The 12826-nt window shown below is 38.7% G+C and overlaps 1 protein-coding gene across 1 annotated transcript in view; it reads left to right on the forward strand.

Moving 5' to 3' along the window:
• Nucleotides 1-11841, forward strand: part of LOC125244396 — a 30985-nt gene extending 19144 nt beyond the window's left edge. The window contains exons 8-15 of the mRNA XM_048154484.1: nt 491-1192; nt 1284-1526; nt 1616-1861; nt 7823-8080; nt 8194-8496; nt 8607-8879; nt 8977-9060; nt 11027-11841. Coding sequence (XP_048010441.1) covers nt 491-1192; nt 1284-1526; nt 1616-1861; nt 7823-8080; nt 8194-8496; nt 8607-8879; nt 8977-9060; nt 11027-11084 — 2167 coding nt within the window. The 3' untranslated portion in view covers nt 11085-11841. The remainder of the gene's footprint in view (nt 1-490; nt 1193-1283; nt 1527-1615; nt 1862-7822; nt 8081-8193; nt 8497-8606; nt 8880-8976; nt 9061-11026) is intronic.
• Nucleotides 11842-12826: the final 985 nt, after the last annotated feature.

A 12826-nucleotide genomic window follows, 5' to 3' on the forward strand; every position in this document is an offset into this window, starting at 1 on the left:
TTATAGTCTGATTAACATGCTGGATGAAGCCAAAATACAATCACATGATCTGTTGACTGTTAATCAATCCTGTCAATCAGAAAACAAACACAGTGTAGAAACTGTCTGTCTGATACAGGTTTACCTTCATATCAACTCAATATGTGCCATTTACATGTACTTGAAATCAATGATTTAAGGAAATTAATTAAGTTACTCCAATTTTTTTTTTTAATTTTCCTTAGATTCCAAAGATTGAAGTTATACAAAAATATCTAATTTTATATTCAATTTGGGATTATATTTATAACACTCACTCTATCACAACCAGACACTACAACTGAAATATAAACTGAATGAAGCTAAAACTGAATTGTGTAAAAAAAAAAAAAAACACTCCATGTTATGTTCATATTTTTATATCAATTAATAATTCAATGAGTCACTTTTTTCAATATTTTATATTCTCTTACACTGTACAATAAAGTGATAATTGTGTTTATTTCCACAGATTTTATTACATTATCAACATGGAGAGAGAAGCTACTGTAAAGTTTCTGCTGAATCTGTTTGTTTCAGCATCAGAGTTTGATGAAAATACAGTAGAAAATTACACTGAACTACTAACATCTGTGTGCAGCTATTCATCCTTCCCCTGCAGTGAAAACTATGCTTGCCATCACTCTGATCAAAGTGATTTCCTGCTGGATCTGTGTTCACATGTGAAGGACTATGAGACTCAAACAGGCAGGAGTGTCTTTCCAGCATTACAGCCAATTTATCGTTCAGCTCCTGCAGTCTGGAGAATAAAGCTCTCAGAGAGAAAGAGCTCCATCCTCCTAGAAGTGCTGAAACTCCAAACAGAGAAGAAACCAGTAGAGCTGAGAGACTGGACAGATGAAGAGAGTGAAGTGAGGGGATTCCTCCAGTGTCTGCCCTACATCTCACAGCTCAGAAATGCTGAGCGGTTCATCCCTTTACTGTGTAAAGTGTTTAGACCGAGAGTGAAGGCAGATCAGGTGACTCCTCTGCTCCAGGCTTTAGACTTCACCGTCACTCTGAGTGGAAAATTACCCAGCAGCACCTGCAGATCTGTGGGGAGAGTTCTGGGCCGTTCACCCTCAAAACTAAACCTGACTCTGAACACAAGCGTCATCTCTCTCAGAGGACTCAAACTGCTCTTCAAACACATCAAACACCTGCAGAAACTGAGGTTAGATTCATTATCTGCATTCTTACCATTTAAATCATCCTTAAATGAACTAATGAATGTTTCTCATGATCTCTGATTTTATCTTTGACAGTGTGGAAGACAAACTGTTAGTGAAGATGTCCAGAGCGCTGAGGTCATTGAATGCTCCTTCACTGACCACAGAGGAGTTTACACTGCTCACAAAAGACTCAAAGCAAAATCTCTCTCATATCCTGAGCAGTTTGTCGTCTCTCCTGAGACTGTTGTCTGTTCAGTGTTTGGATCTCACTAATTGTAAATCAGAGTCTCTTTCTCTCACGGCTCTGTTGGGTCTCCAGAAACCTCTGACTATCAGGTCTGTGTTCAGCTCAGTTGGTCCATTTTTGTGAGTAAATCAACCTGTTTCACAAACTGACAAGTGCTGTTCTGTCTGTGTGAGTTCAGGTTCTCTAAAGAGACTCTTCAGCAGCTGGTTTCACTGGTGTGTGAAGCACAGGATGATGAACTGACACGCTCTTTCCTGAAGAAGGTGTCTAAAGATCTGACTTCCTGCTCACTGACCTGGGAACAGATTAATTACCTGCTGCAACATCAAGCTCTGAATCTGAAGTTGGACTTTAGAAAGAGCAAAATCCCCTGTGAAAACATCAGAGAACTTCTTCTGGTGTTAGACAGAATCCAGCTGAAAGGGTAAAAGTATCTCTCAAGGATAAAGCAGTTCAGTTTGCATGATGTAAAAACCTGGAAGAGAATTGCTATTTTTGACTCATGAGTTTCCTCTGGAATTTCAAATGCTTTTAAAACCTAATTTTACTTGATTTATGAGTAAAATAATGTCTGTTGTTAATAACTGAAGATACTTTCCTGCAACATAAATTATACACAGTCATGCCTCAAAAGATAGAACTACAACAGATTTGTCAAGCACATTAAACTAACATCCAGTCCTTGTGTAGTTCAGTTAACTTGACTGAAACTGAAAAACTGAAAAAAAGAAAAAAAAAAGAAAAAAGAAAAAAAAAACTTTATTTGAGGTGAGACTATGTAATTATATGTTCGGGACACAGACTTTCATTTTACACAATAATTTGAAACTGCTATCATAAAATACCCATTAGAAATTCCCATAGCCAACTAGCCTTTTGGATCAGTCTGCAAATCGACATCATGACTAAGCAGTTTCATCCATTTAAGTCATTGAAGTTGCTTGTGTTGGAAACTTTTTTCCTTGTCGAAGCAGAGACCAGGAGACGTTGGGATATCTTTAAAGCAGAAGTTACTCTTTATTGATAAACGCGCTGTGTGTGTCGCTGTAGTCATCCAAGTCTAACTAAAGCCGGGTTCACACTGTGCGATTTTGGCCACGATTTGGTCATCTGAGACAAATTTTGCAAATCCTAAAAGATTCCTATAATCCTAGCCTAAAATCTGTAGTCTTTGATCGCTAGTTTGACATGTTCACAGACAGCCGATTAATGACCGGTGCGATCACATTTTTCCTCCGACGAAATTCTGGCAATGTCAGAAGATTTGGGGCACCATCCTGCAGTGTGACTTCTCCTACGACGAACGTCAAATTGTCTTCGTTTTTCAAGACAAGCTGTGATCAAAATTAATGATAGAGATGTCTTTGTTAGCCACCATTTCAGTCCCGTGTGTAATGCAGCTCACAGTCACCGAATGTGTATGTTTTGATGATGTAAAACTCCGGAAAAGTTTTCATGCGCGCGTCCGGAAATGTTGCTAAACAGAATCATCCATCTAATGTCGTCATCTTTACCTTAACCCTCTACCGCACGCATTATGATAAATTTATAAAAAAAAAATATTTGACTCTTTTTCTTTTCTTAGAATGGCTTAACTTGAAGTGCTGTAAAAATGTTGTTTGTATTGAATCAATTGGTGCTATTATAAGCTTTAGCAGTAAATGTAAACAACACCTTGTACTTATTTTCCAACATCTTGTGCTTTTATCTATTCCATTCTCTTTTGCTGAATAATGCTTTATATTCTTTGAATTTCATTACGTTTTCCTTGAATATTATTTAAATTGCAAATGTAGACAGTTAAAAACAAATCTAATACTGTTAATCATGTATCATAAAACATTGACATAAAACCAAAAACATTGCAGTTCATGAAAATTCAACATTGCGCAATCTTATGAGAGGAAGGTTATGAACATGAACCCCCCATAATCCTTGAAACTTCACCTTTTTTCTGTACGAAACTTCAAAAAGCATTTTTTTTTCAGAGGTGAGACACATGTAGACATCACATTTGGTGCACTTTACCCTAACAATACACTTACAGCCACTTGCACCTGCCTTTTTGATCTTGGGTAAAGTTGGTTTTATATTCGCACATTCGGACATCCGTATTCAATAGCCTTGTTAATCACACTACATTGGACATTCAGTGGACATTCACAAGTAAATATGCCATTAAAACAATACTTGCCTATTTTGATTGACTGTGAAAAATGTTGTTAGTTGACAATCATTGGTTGTCAATATCATGTCGCTGCTTAAAATTCGCAAACATTAAAGTCCCTGTAAAGTCATTTTAAAGTATGTGTTCTGAGTTTGTCACACCGCAGAAAAATGTGTTATTAACCACCCAGCCAAATTTGAATGATTAAAAAAATCTGCAAGTAAATGAAATAAGTCATCAAAATCTCGAAAAAATAGGCAACGCTCTCTGCTCTCAAACGCTGGGGGCGTGTCCGCTGTCGGCGCTGAAACCACACCCACTCGCGAGAGCTGGCATCTCATCAACTGACTTGTCTAATGAGTCAAACATACTGATGCATATAAACAAAAGAATCACGTTAGACGGTTACAAATTTTAGTAGTTACTGTGGACTACCTACTAATCATAACATAAGCAAACTCGGCAACTTGCACTCACTGGTGGGCACGAACTGCCGACTGTTGTCGAGTCGACAAATGACGGCGCCGCGAGATGGGAGGCTGAAGGCCGGGACGGGAGAGACTGTCCGGCCCCATATACAGGGACGGATTACGAACCGGGCCAGCGGGGCCGCTGCCCAGGGGCCCTAGGGGTGCAGGGGGCCCGTGGGGCCCCTAGCCCAAAACAATTTGCAACGCTTATCAACAATGTATTTTCGTTTGTCTATTTTAGAGGGCCTACATTCTTTGATCCTCTGCCTACAAGGGCCCCTGACCCTATAGGGAGGGCGTTTGGCTGCCAAGGGCCCTTGAATTGTGGTGGTTGTGGTGGTGGTGCTGGTGGGGGGGGAGGTCGGTGCTTTCAGGGGGCCCCCGGCCCTGCTATAGGAACTTTAAAGGGAAATGGGTGCATGGGAGCCTACTTTTAGAAGGCCCTCTTAGGCCCTCCTATTATGGTCCTGGCTTCTAGCTACCAGGGGGCCATAGGGAGGATGGGGGCTTTGGGGGCTTTTAGAGGGCCCTCTGATTATGAGGGCCCTACTAGGAGGCCCTAGGCTAGGGAGGAGGGTGTAGTGTACCTTTAGAGGGCCATCTGATTACAAGGGCCCCTACCATGGGGCCCCTGGCTTCTGGGGGGAGGGGAGGGGGGCGTGTTAACAGCCTTACAGAAGGCCCTCTGACTAGGGAGCGGTAGCATGGTGGGATGGAGGCGGTTAACCTGCCCTCTGAGTGGCCCCCAGACCAGTGTAGCAGTGTAAGAGTTTGACCAGTGTAATCACTCCCAGGGCTGTAGTGGAGGCTAAACGCAAGTAAACACGGTTTACCCACCTCTGAAATTTCAGAATTAGAGTTTACCCACTTCTCAATTGATCTAAATGCACATCATAGTATAGTTTATGCACAAAATGTGATCACAGAATTCTTATTTTACCACTACACCCTGATCACTCCGTTCTGTACGGGGATATGGTACACAGGTGGATTCTGGCATGGTTCAGCTGGACACGGTACACATGTAGTGTGATCACTAACCGTGCCCCAACATGGCTCTCACTGTACGTTCACACCAGGAGAGACCAAAGCGAACACGTCGCCAAGGTCGTTGAAGAAGCTTCGTTGTTGAATTTGCTTTATTCACTTTGTTCGCTCATTGGAATGTTTGATTTAGCCTGTTACCGTGGGGCGTTGGTAAATCTATATATTAGAATTGGTTTTCACCGAACCGCGTCATAACTCATTACATAAGGTTAACTGACTTTTAACTTCTCTTTTTCGCTCTGGCCCGCCCAATTTGCTTCGCTGCCAGTGAATTTGCTTTGTTCGGCCAATTCGCCGAGAAATAATGACTTTCGTCGCTCTGGTCTCTTCTGATGTGAATGTACGTGACATCAATAATGACACTACAAATAATAAACATTTGAATTAATTTGAGAAAGTTGGTGTTAATAACAGTTTTTTTCACATTGGACTCCTTGCAATGCGTAAATCATGGGGAGAGACCTATCTTTTCCCATGGTAATAACCAGGCTGCTGAATAGAAATGGGATGATCAGGGGCGGAGCCAGACATTGTAAACATTCGGGGCTTAGACCAAATCTATATTTGTCCAAAGACAATTTAATTTTCTATTAACAGCTTTACTGACATGAAAGGAGCTTTTGTTGACGTATTCTTGTTCAGAAAATGTACATTATTTGACACTGTAATTTGTAAAACTTTGTTGGATGTACCAGCTCTAGGGGGGTCTGGGGGCATGCCCCCCCGGAAGAAAATTTTAAGGTTAAATGCATCAATCTGGTGCTCTCTGGAAACTCAAAATTAAGAGCTTCAACCCATGTACAGTGTGCAAATTGAACAAAGAAACAGCATTGACTTGTACCTGGACATTAAAAAGGGTTCAAACATCTTTTTTACAATACTTTTGTACGATTTCTTTTTAAAAGATAAATCCTTGAGCTTTTATTTTGATCACAGGGATCGCAGATGTGCGCACTTCTCTTTAAAACACGCAGCACAGACAGAGTGTATATATAATTAATCGCTGTCTTTTGCTGTTTTATATAGGCACAAAGCCATATCACGGTTTCGATTTTAGCTCGTTGTAAAACGTAGTATGTTTTAAATGTTCAGTTCATTATGAAACGGTGGCGGCAGTACAGGGTCATTAATGGGAAACACTGAATGAATGTACACTGAATGAAACACGAGGGGGGGGCCTCGCGAACGTTTTGCCCAGGGGCCCACACAACCCATAATCCGTCCCTGCCCATATATCATCGGTTATCGGTGGGACGGTAGGAAAGCCGAGGTCTGTTCAGACACATTCACCAAAAACAGTGGATTATCTGTAAATCCCAGCTGTCTGATGAAAGTTTGTAAAAATATCCGGTGTAGAACGATCACTTTAGAATCCTTCATATCATCATTTTAGGAAATTTAAATAAGGAGACCGAGCATGTTGTATATTATAACAACCATGTAATATGCATTTGCGTGACGAAGGCATTACTAGCTAAATGTGCAAAGGGCTGTATGACTGTAATGACACTCGAGATTGAGCGAGTGAACCGCGCTGTAGAGTTAGAGGCGGCGCCACACTCGGTGCGTCATCGACAGTTATATAGTGTTAGGGGAGGGGCTATGCTCGGGGGACTATGTGCGTCATCAGACCCCCGTTTTAGCTCCGCCCAAAAAATCCTGAGCAGAGACTTGGTGAAAAACTGTTTAACGCTCTAACTTCACAATTAAGCATTACACAATTCACAGTCTTTGTAATGTGTTTCAGCAATACATTTGTAACATTTATAAAGTGTTTAGAAAGAATTCTCAGAATTAACTTTACAGGGACTTTAATTTATTGCACATTTATTGGAAAGTCTGAATTTATCAAAAGTCAGAATGTGCGAATATGAAACCAACTTTACCCAAGTCCTTTTTGAGACACCATGGTAGGCCAGTGGTTGGTCTGGGCCAGTTTACTGGCTGTGATGGCAGGTCTCTGATGTTGATTTAATCCATAATACAAATGCCATGGCAGTCCTTAACATACGACTAATCAACATTATATCACTAGCATTAATGTTGTTATTGTTACATCTTAACAGACTGCAGCTAACTTTTGCTAGCTATCTAACCTATTATAATAATGTCATTCCATTATTGCGCAGTGTTGCCATATGGCAACACAGACATTTTATTGATTTACCAAAAACTAATTTCATAAAAAAAAAAATTGAGTGGTGAATATGTCATCATAACTTACCTAAGATGATGTTAACATTTTTTTTGTGAATGTGACATGGGCGGGTCCTTGTTTGTTACTGACCTTTTAATTTGCTTTCAGCAACTACCGACAAGAGACAGCAGTCTGTCAGATATCGCGTCACAGAAAAAAATTGCATGTCATGTGACTTAACCAAAGCACGTCATTGGCTAAACTAAGGTCTTCTCTTACCAACAAAAAAACAAGAATGTTCTCTTAAAGAGACAGTGGCAAGGAAATGAACACAAAATGTATGTTGCCATATGGCAACACTATGCGGTAGAGGGATAAAATATTAAATACAATGTACTTCACCTTAGTATTTCAGGTGATGTTATGTCAGGACGTAGGATCATCAGATCTTAAACAGATTCTTAAATTTGTAACCCCAGACTTGTAGTTTTCTTGTCAGTTTGTGGATTTGTATTCATTGAGTACCTGTGAGTAGATTTCATTGAGTGATCTTATTCTCCACAGGTTGAGCCCCAGCTTTACTCTGTCCATCATTATGGAGATTTATGAGACTCGTTTTCCTCAGTATGTGTCCAGTCTGATTAGTTCAGCAGGAAATGACATCAACCTTAGCGGCAGAGTGTTGGACTCTGTTCACTGCGCTGCCCTGCGCTTCACTCTAGAGCACTGCAACACTGTCAAACTCAATCTGCTGTGGACCTCCATACCAGAGGAGGAGCTGGAGAGCTTTCTGCCTTTGATCAGCAGAGTCACACGGCTCAGGTTTAATGATTTAACTGCACTGACATAACAATGTTTTAATAGACTTAAACTAGATAGATATGGCTGTTGTTTTGATCAAGAATCTCTTTGTTAACAGTATTTGTGTATGTTAGTGTTGACAGGCTGCTGCTGCTGAAGCTGCTTCATTGCTGCAGTTCCTCTGATCTCCAGCAGGAGGCTGCTGCTGCTCTGCTCTCTGCTCTTCACAACAGACTGGACTTCTCCTGCTGCTCCACTCTGGATTTAACAGACACACGGAAAAATCAAAAACATTTGAAACTAACAAATAAAGACTGTAGAATAATCTCATCTGTGCTTCAGAAAACCAAATGTGTGAAGCTGATTTTACAGGACTGTAAGATCTCTGATACGGCTCTGAAACAACTTTGGCCAATCCTGCGTCAAGTCCAGCTGAGGTGAAAAACCTGACAGATCCTTTCATTACTTATATGACATCATGCATTAATTTGTCTTCAGTTAAACCCTCTATATTATTCTCATGTCGTTGTGTTGTTCCTCTCATCAGCTGCAGTAAAGCTCTGCTGCTGCAGTTTCTGGCTTGTATCAGTAAAGGTGGATCTCAGAGAGGATCTTTGAGGAGGACTGAGGCTCTTTCACAGGCTTTGGGAGGAGAGATGGACCTCAGTCACACTCAGATGGACCAGAGCGCTTGTGAACATTTGGCGCTGTTTCTGGAATATTCTGAAGGGCTGAAAGAACTGGATCTCAGTCACTGTAAACTCACTGATGACTGCATGAAGCCGCTGCTGCCGCATCTGCACAAAACTCAGACTCTGGAGTGAGTTACAGAGACACGGCAGGAACAGAGAAACTCTTTATTCAAACTTCTGTTCATTTCTCTTATTTTATTGTTTCTGTCTCATTTCTTCTTACAGCCTGAGTCACAATAATGTCACAGATGAATCAGCAGAGAGAATCCACAGTGTCGTCTCCACTCACAGCAATGTTCAGACTGTACGGTGAGTGTGTGATCGCTGTTTATTACTGTAGGTTTATCGACCCTCTGTGAGCCCACATCATTTATTAATAAAACAGAGTCTTTTTATGATTTAACTAAACAAAACATAAATCATTTGATTTCTATGTTATAAAGTCATTTCTGTTTTCTGTAATCTGATTGAATATTTTTTTTAATTACAATAAGTTTAAAAAAACACAAGCAATGCTAGTTTTAATCCACATTGTTGAAGGGTGTAGCAAATTAGCTCAAAATAAATATGAATAATTAATCATAACTAGTTATAATTAATTATAAATATTTGGATAAGTTAATATAATTAAATTAATGTAATAAAATTAATGTTACAATCAATTAACCCGTTGTCCAATGAACACACAGCGTTAATTGTTTATTAATTCTAAGAAATGTTCATTTCCAGGTTATGGGAAATAACATTCTTATTGTACAGTACTACTCAGAGCATGTAGTCAGGATCGACATGAATAGGGACTCCAGTATATGAGCGCAAAACACGGACAACCTTACGTGTGACATGAACAAGACTTTATTAACTAGACTAAACACTTAAACTACTCTAACATTCCCACACATACATGCATACAGTTTACCAAGAGAGAGAGAGCTGAAGCAGAGTACAGGAAGCAAGAAGTTACAGCATTGTTTGACATTCAGCAGATCAACAGCCTTGAGCAAACCATCAGTTTAGTTTTAACAGGCCCTTTTTTAAAAGGGGTAAGGATACTCAATGTATCAGATAATGAGACTAAGTTTGATACTTGCATGTCTCTCCAAGTTGAATTAAAACTGTCCTGATGCAATTTGTGGAGGCTCCCGTTGAATCTTTGCTGATATTGTCTTGATGAACGAGAACCAGTTGGATTCAGAGGATCTTTGGGAATGGAAGTTTCTAGGCCGGAGCCTGGCACAATCTTGGGGTTTCACAGAAGCTTCTAGCTTCTTACAGCATCATCTTAACATCATCATTTGTCAGTAAAAGAGAAGAAGAGGAGCAGGAAGAGAAGAGCTGTTTGATCTTGAGATCAGTGAATATAAGGGGTGAAGATGTCACACCCTCTTGAGGTGTCTGAGCCAATAAGGAGTTTTCCCTTCGGAGGGAAACTTTTACGAGTCTTTGTTTAGCAAGACATTAGCATAAGACATTGGATTGGATGTTTGAGATAAGAACCTTCTAGATTCTTATAATACTAACATGTCACAGAGTTAGTAACATGTAACATAAATTACCAAATAGGAAATGAATGTTAGAGTCCGTAGATACCAAACATGCTGCCACTGTGATCTTAGTTAACTATAAATTGCAGCTCTGGAATATTAATACCCAAAATAGTTCAAAAGAGAAAATTAACACATAGAATAAAGGAAAGTCATGAGATGGGAAACTTGGATACATGTTTATACATTTCCCAAGTGGTTATATAGAGAATACATAGGATTAAGAGAGTTTATTTGTCCTTCTCAGGAAGAAGGAGTCACCAGTCACTAACATTCTTTCTGATCATAAAAGTACCCTGTATCTGTAACAGGACACCTAGTTCTGCCTGTGTGTTAGCTACGTTTGGGATGCTAGTTGCAGTTTTAGGGTGATGGGTTCACAGAACTTTGATAGTGAGAGTGAGTTTATGGGTAATTCATTAAATACAATGAATAATTGTGTGGCTGATTGATCCAGACGCTACAAGGGACACAAGATCAGCATTTTTGTATTTAAATATGATAAAGTCTGCATTTTTAATATGCATTAAATCTGTATGTATCAAAAAATGCATATTTTAAATGAATTGTCATATGTAAATGTCAGTGGTTCAATTTTGTATACATATTTTGTGCACGACTTAGCCAAATATACTTTAATGATATACTTTATGATGATTACTTTAATTTTAGTTGACTTTTCTCACATCAGATGACTTAATATCATATTTTGTTCAATTTTGTGTTTGCAGACTGTTCGGAAACAAAGTCAGAGACGGAAAGCAGTTCATCGGAGACAAGCGGTTTTAAATGTGAAGATCCTGGACTGTAAATGACTAAATTCATGACAAAACAAACTGACTATCACTTTGTAAAGCAATGTTGAGGTAATAATGTATATATTGCCTTAATATACATATTAGAGCAAGAGTTATTTTTTTGAATGTAGTACTGGGTATTTATCTGTCTGAACTGGAGAGTCGCTGCTCATCAAGTTCAAGAGACTGACATTGTGTCTTCATGTTCTAGCCTGTATTTTATAATTTATATTCCACATTTATAATTCAGTTTGGATACAAGAGTCTGCTAGCCTATATGAATAAATGTAAATATGATGATAATGAACTCCAATACTCAGTCTGTTTTATTTGAGCTGTATGGAGGTTGCGAGTGTTATGGTTATCATGCAGTAAAATATATAGTTAGACCCAACCTGAGCAAACATACATTTTGTACTTACTTTGTACTTTTGTTTTATCATATCTTTATCTTCATATCTCTATATATGTATATTTGTTCGTTAGTATTCAGTGTTCATTTACTTAATACTTTTAATAGTTTTACTTTTTTTTAATGTAATCTTGTGTTGTCTTCTTCACAAATAAAGACAAGACAATGTCTCCATTTTAAGGTTTTCATTACATGTTGTTAATTAGTAATTTTCCTTTGACTTTGCTTTGGTATGATAGCACTTGTTGAATTAGTGCTGGTCAGAGTAAGTTAGACTGAGCACTGGGAAAGACACAACTAAAAGATTTTTCAATAAACTGCTGATATTGTACTAGAACTTCGTCTCCTGTGTTCCTATTCCTGACTGATATCCTGACTTTGTCTGCACTTATTTGCCTGGTAGAAAAGTTAAAAGGGCAAGATTGACTGCGGAGAAAATGATTATGTGAACACAAGCAGATGTAGCTTGTCTGGCCCCCGCGTGGAAGGCAGCTATGCTCACCACTATACCACCAACGCGTGAACGAGAAATGCTATCTAGTTACACGGGTCTACAGTCATCAAGACGTTATGCTATTACAGATAGGGGACTGAATCTTTCACTCAAATTTATTTCGGATTTTTGTGTTAAGATTTAGCGAATCTGAAGACTAACAATCGTTTAATGACATTTAAATCAAATGAAAATCGAATCGTCAGCATCGACCTGCCGTTTCTGTTGCTTTATAAGCCTAATTGCGCCGCCTAGTGTTCACAACCACCACTGAAATGTCATTTTAAAATACATTCATCTATTAACCCTTCAAAATTACGGAAGCCCTCAGAGGCCATGGATTATAATTATATTTCTTCGTGATCACTACTTAATTTTCTCGTGATCTCGAGATAATTAAAGTTGTTTTCTCGTAATTACGACTTAATCTCTGCTCTAAGTTACACAAATGTGCCAATAGGTGGCAGTATAGTACTAAATATAACTTATGGGGTGAGGTCTATATCCACCTTACTTACTGTAGTTCAGATTGATTCGGTTAGCAAAATTAAATTAGGCCTACAGTAAGCCAAACTTGATAGAAAATACAATACAATTTTTTGAAGTATCTTTAGGTACACTTATTTATATTTAGCACATTTATTTATATATATTTATATTAGCACTTATTTATACACAAACATTTCTTTTAATTTGTAATAATATTTCACAATATTACTGTTTCTACTGTATTTTTGGTTAAATAAATGCAGCCTTGGTAAGCATAAGAGACTTCTTTCAAAAACATAAAAAAATTATAATGTTTTCAAATTTTTGACAGGTTCTGTAA

Source organism: Megalobrama amblycephala, linkage group LG14 (genome assembly GCF_018812025.1).
Source record: "Megalobrama amblycephala isolate DHTTF-2021 linkage group LG14, ASM1881202v1, whole genome shotgun sequence".
NCBI lineage: Eukaryota > Metazoa > Chordata > Actinopteri > Cypriniformes > Xenocyprididae > Megalobrama > Megalobrama amblycephala.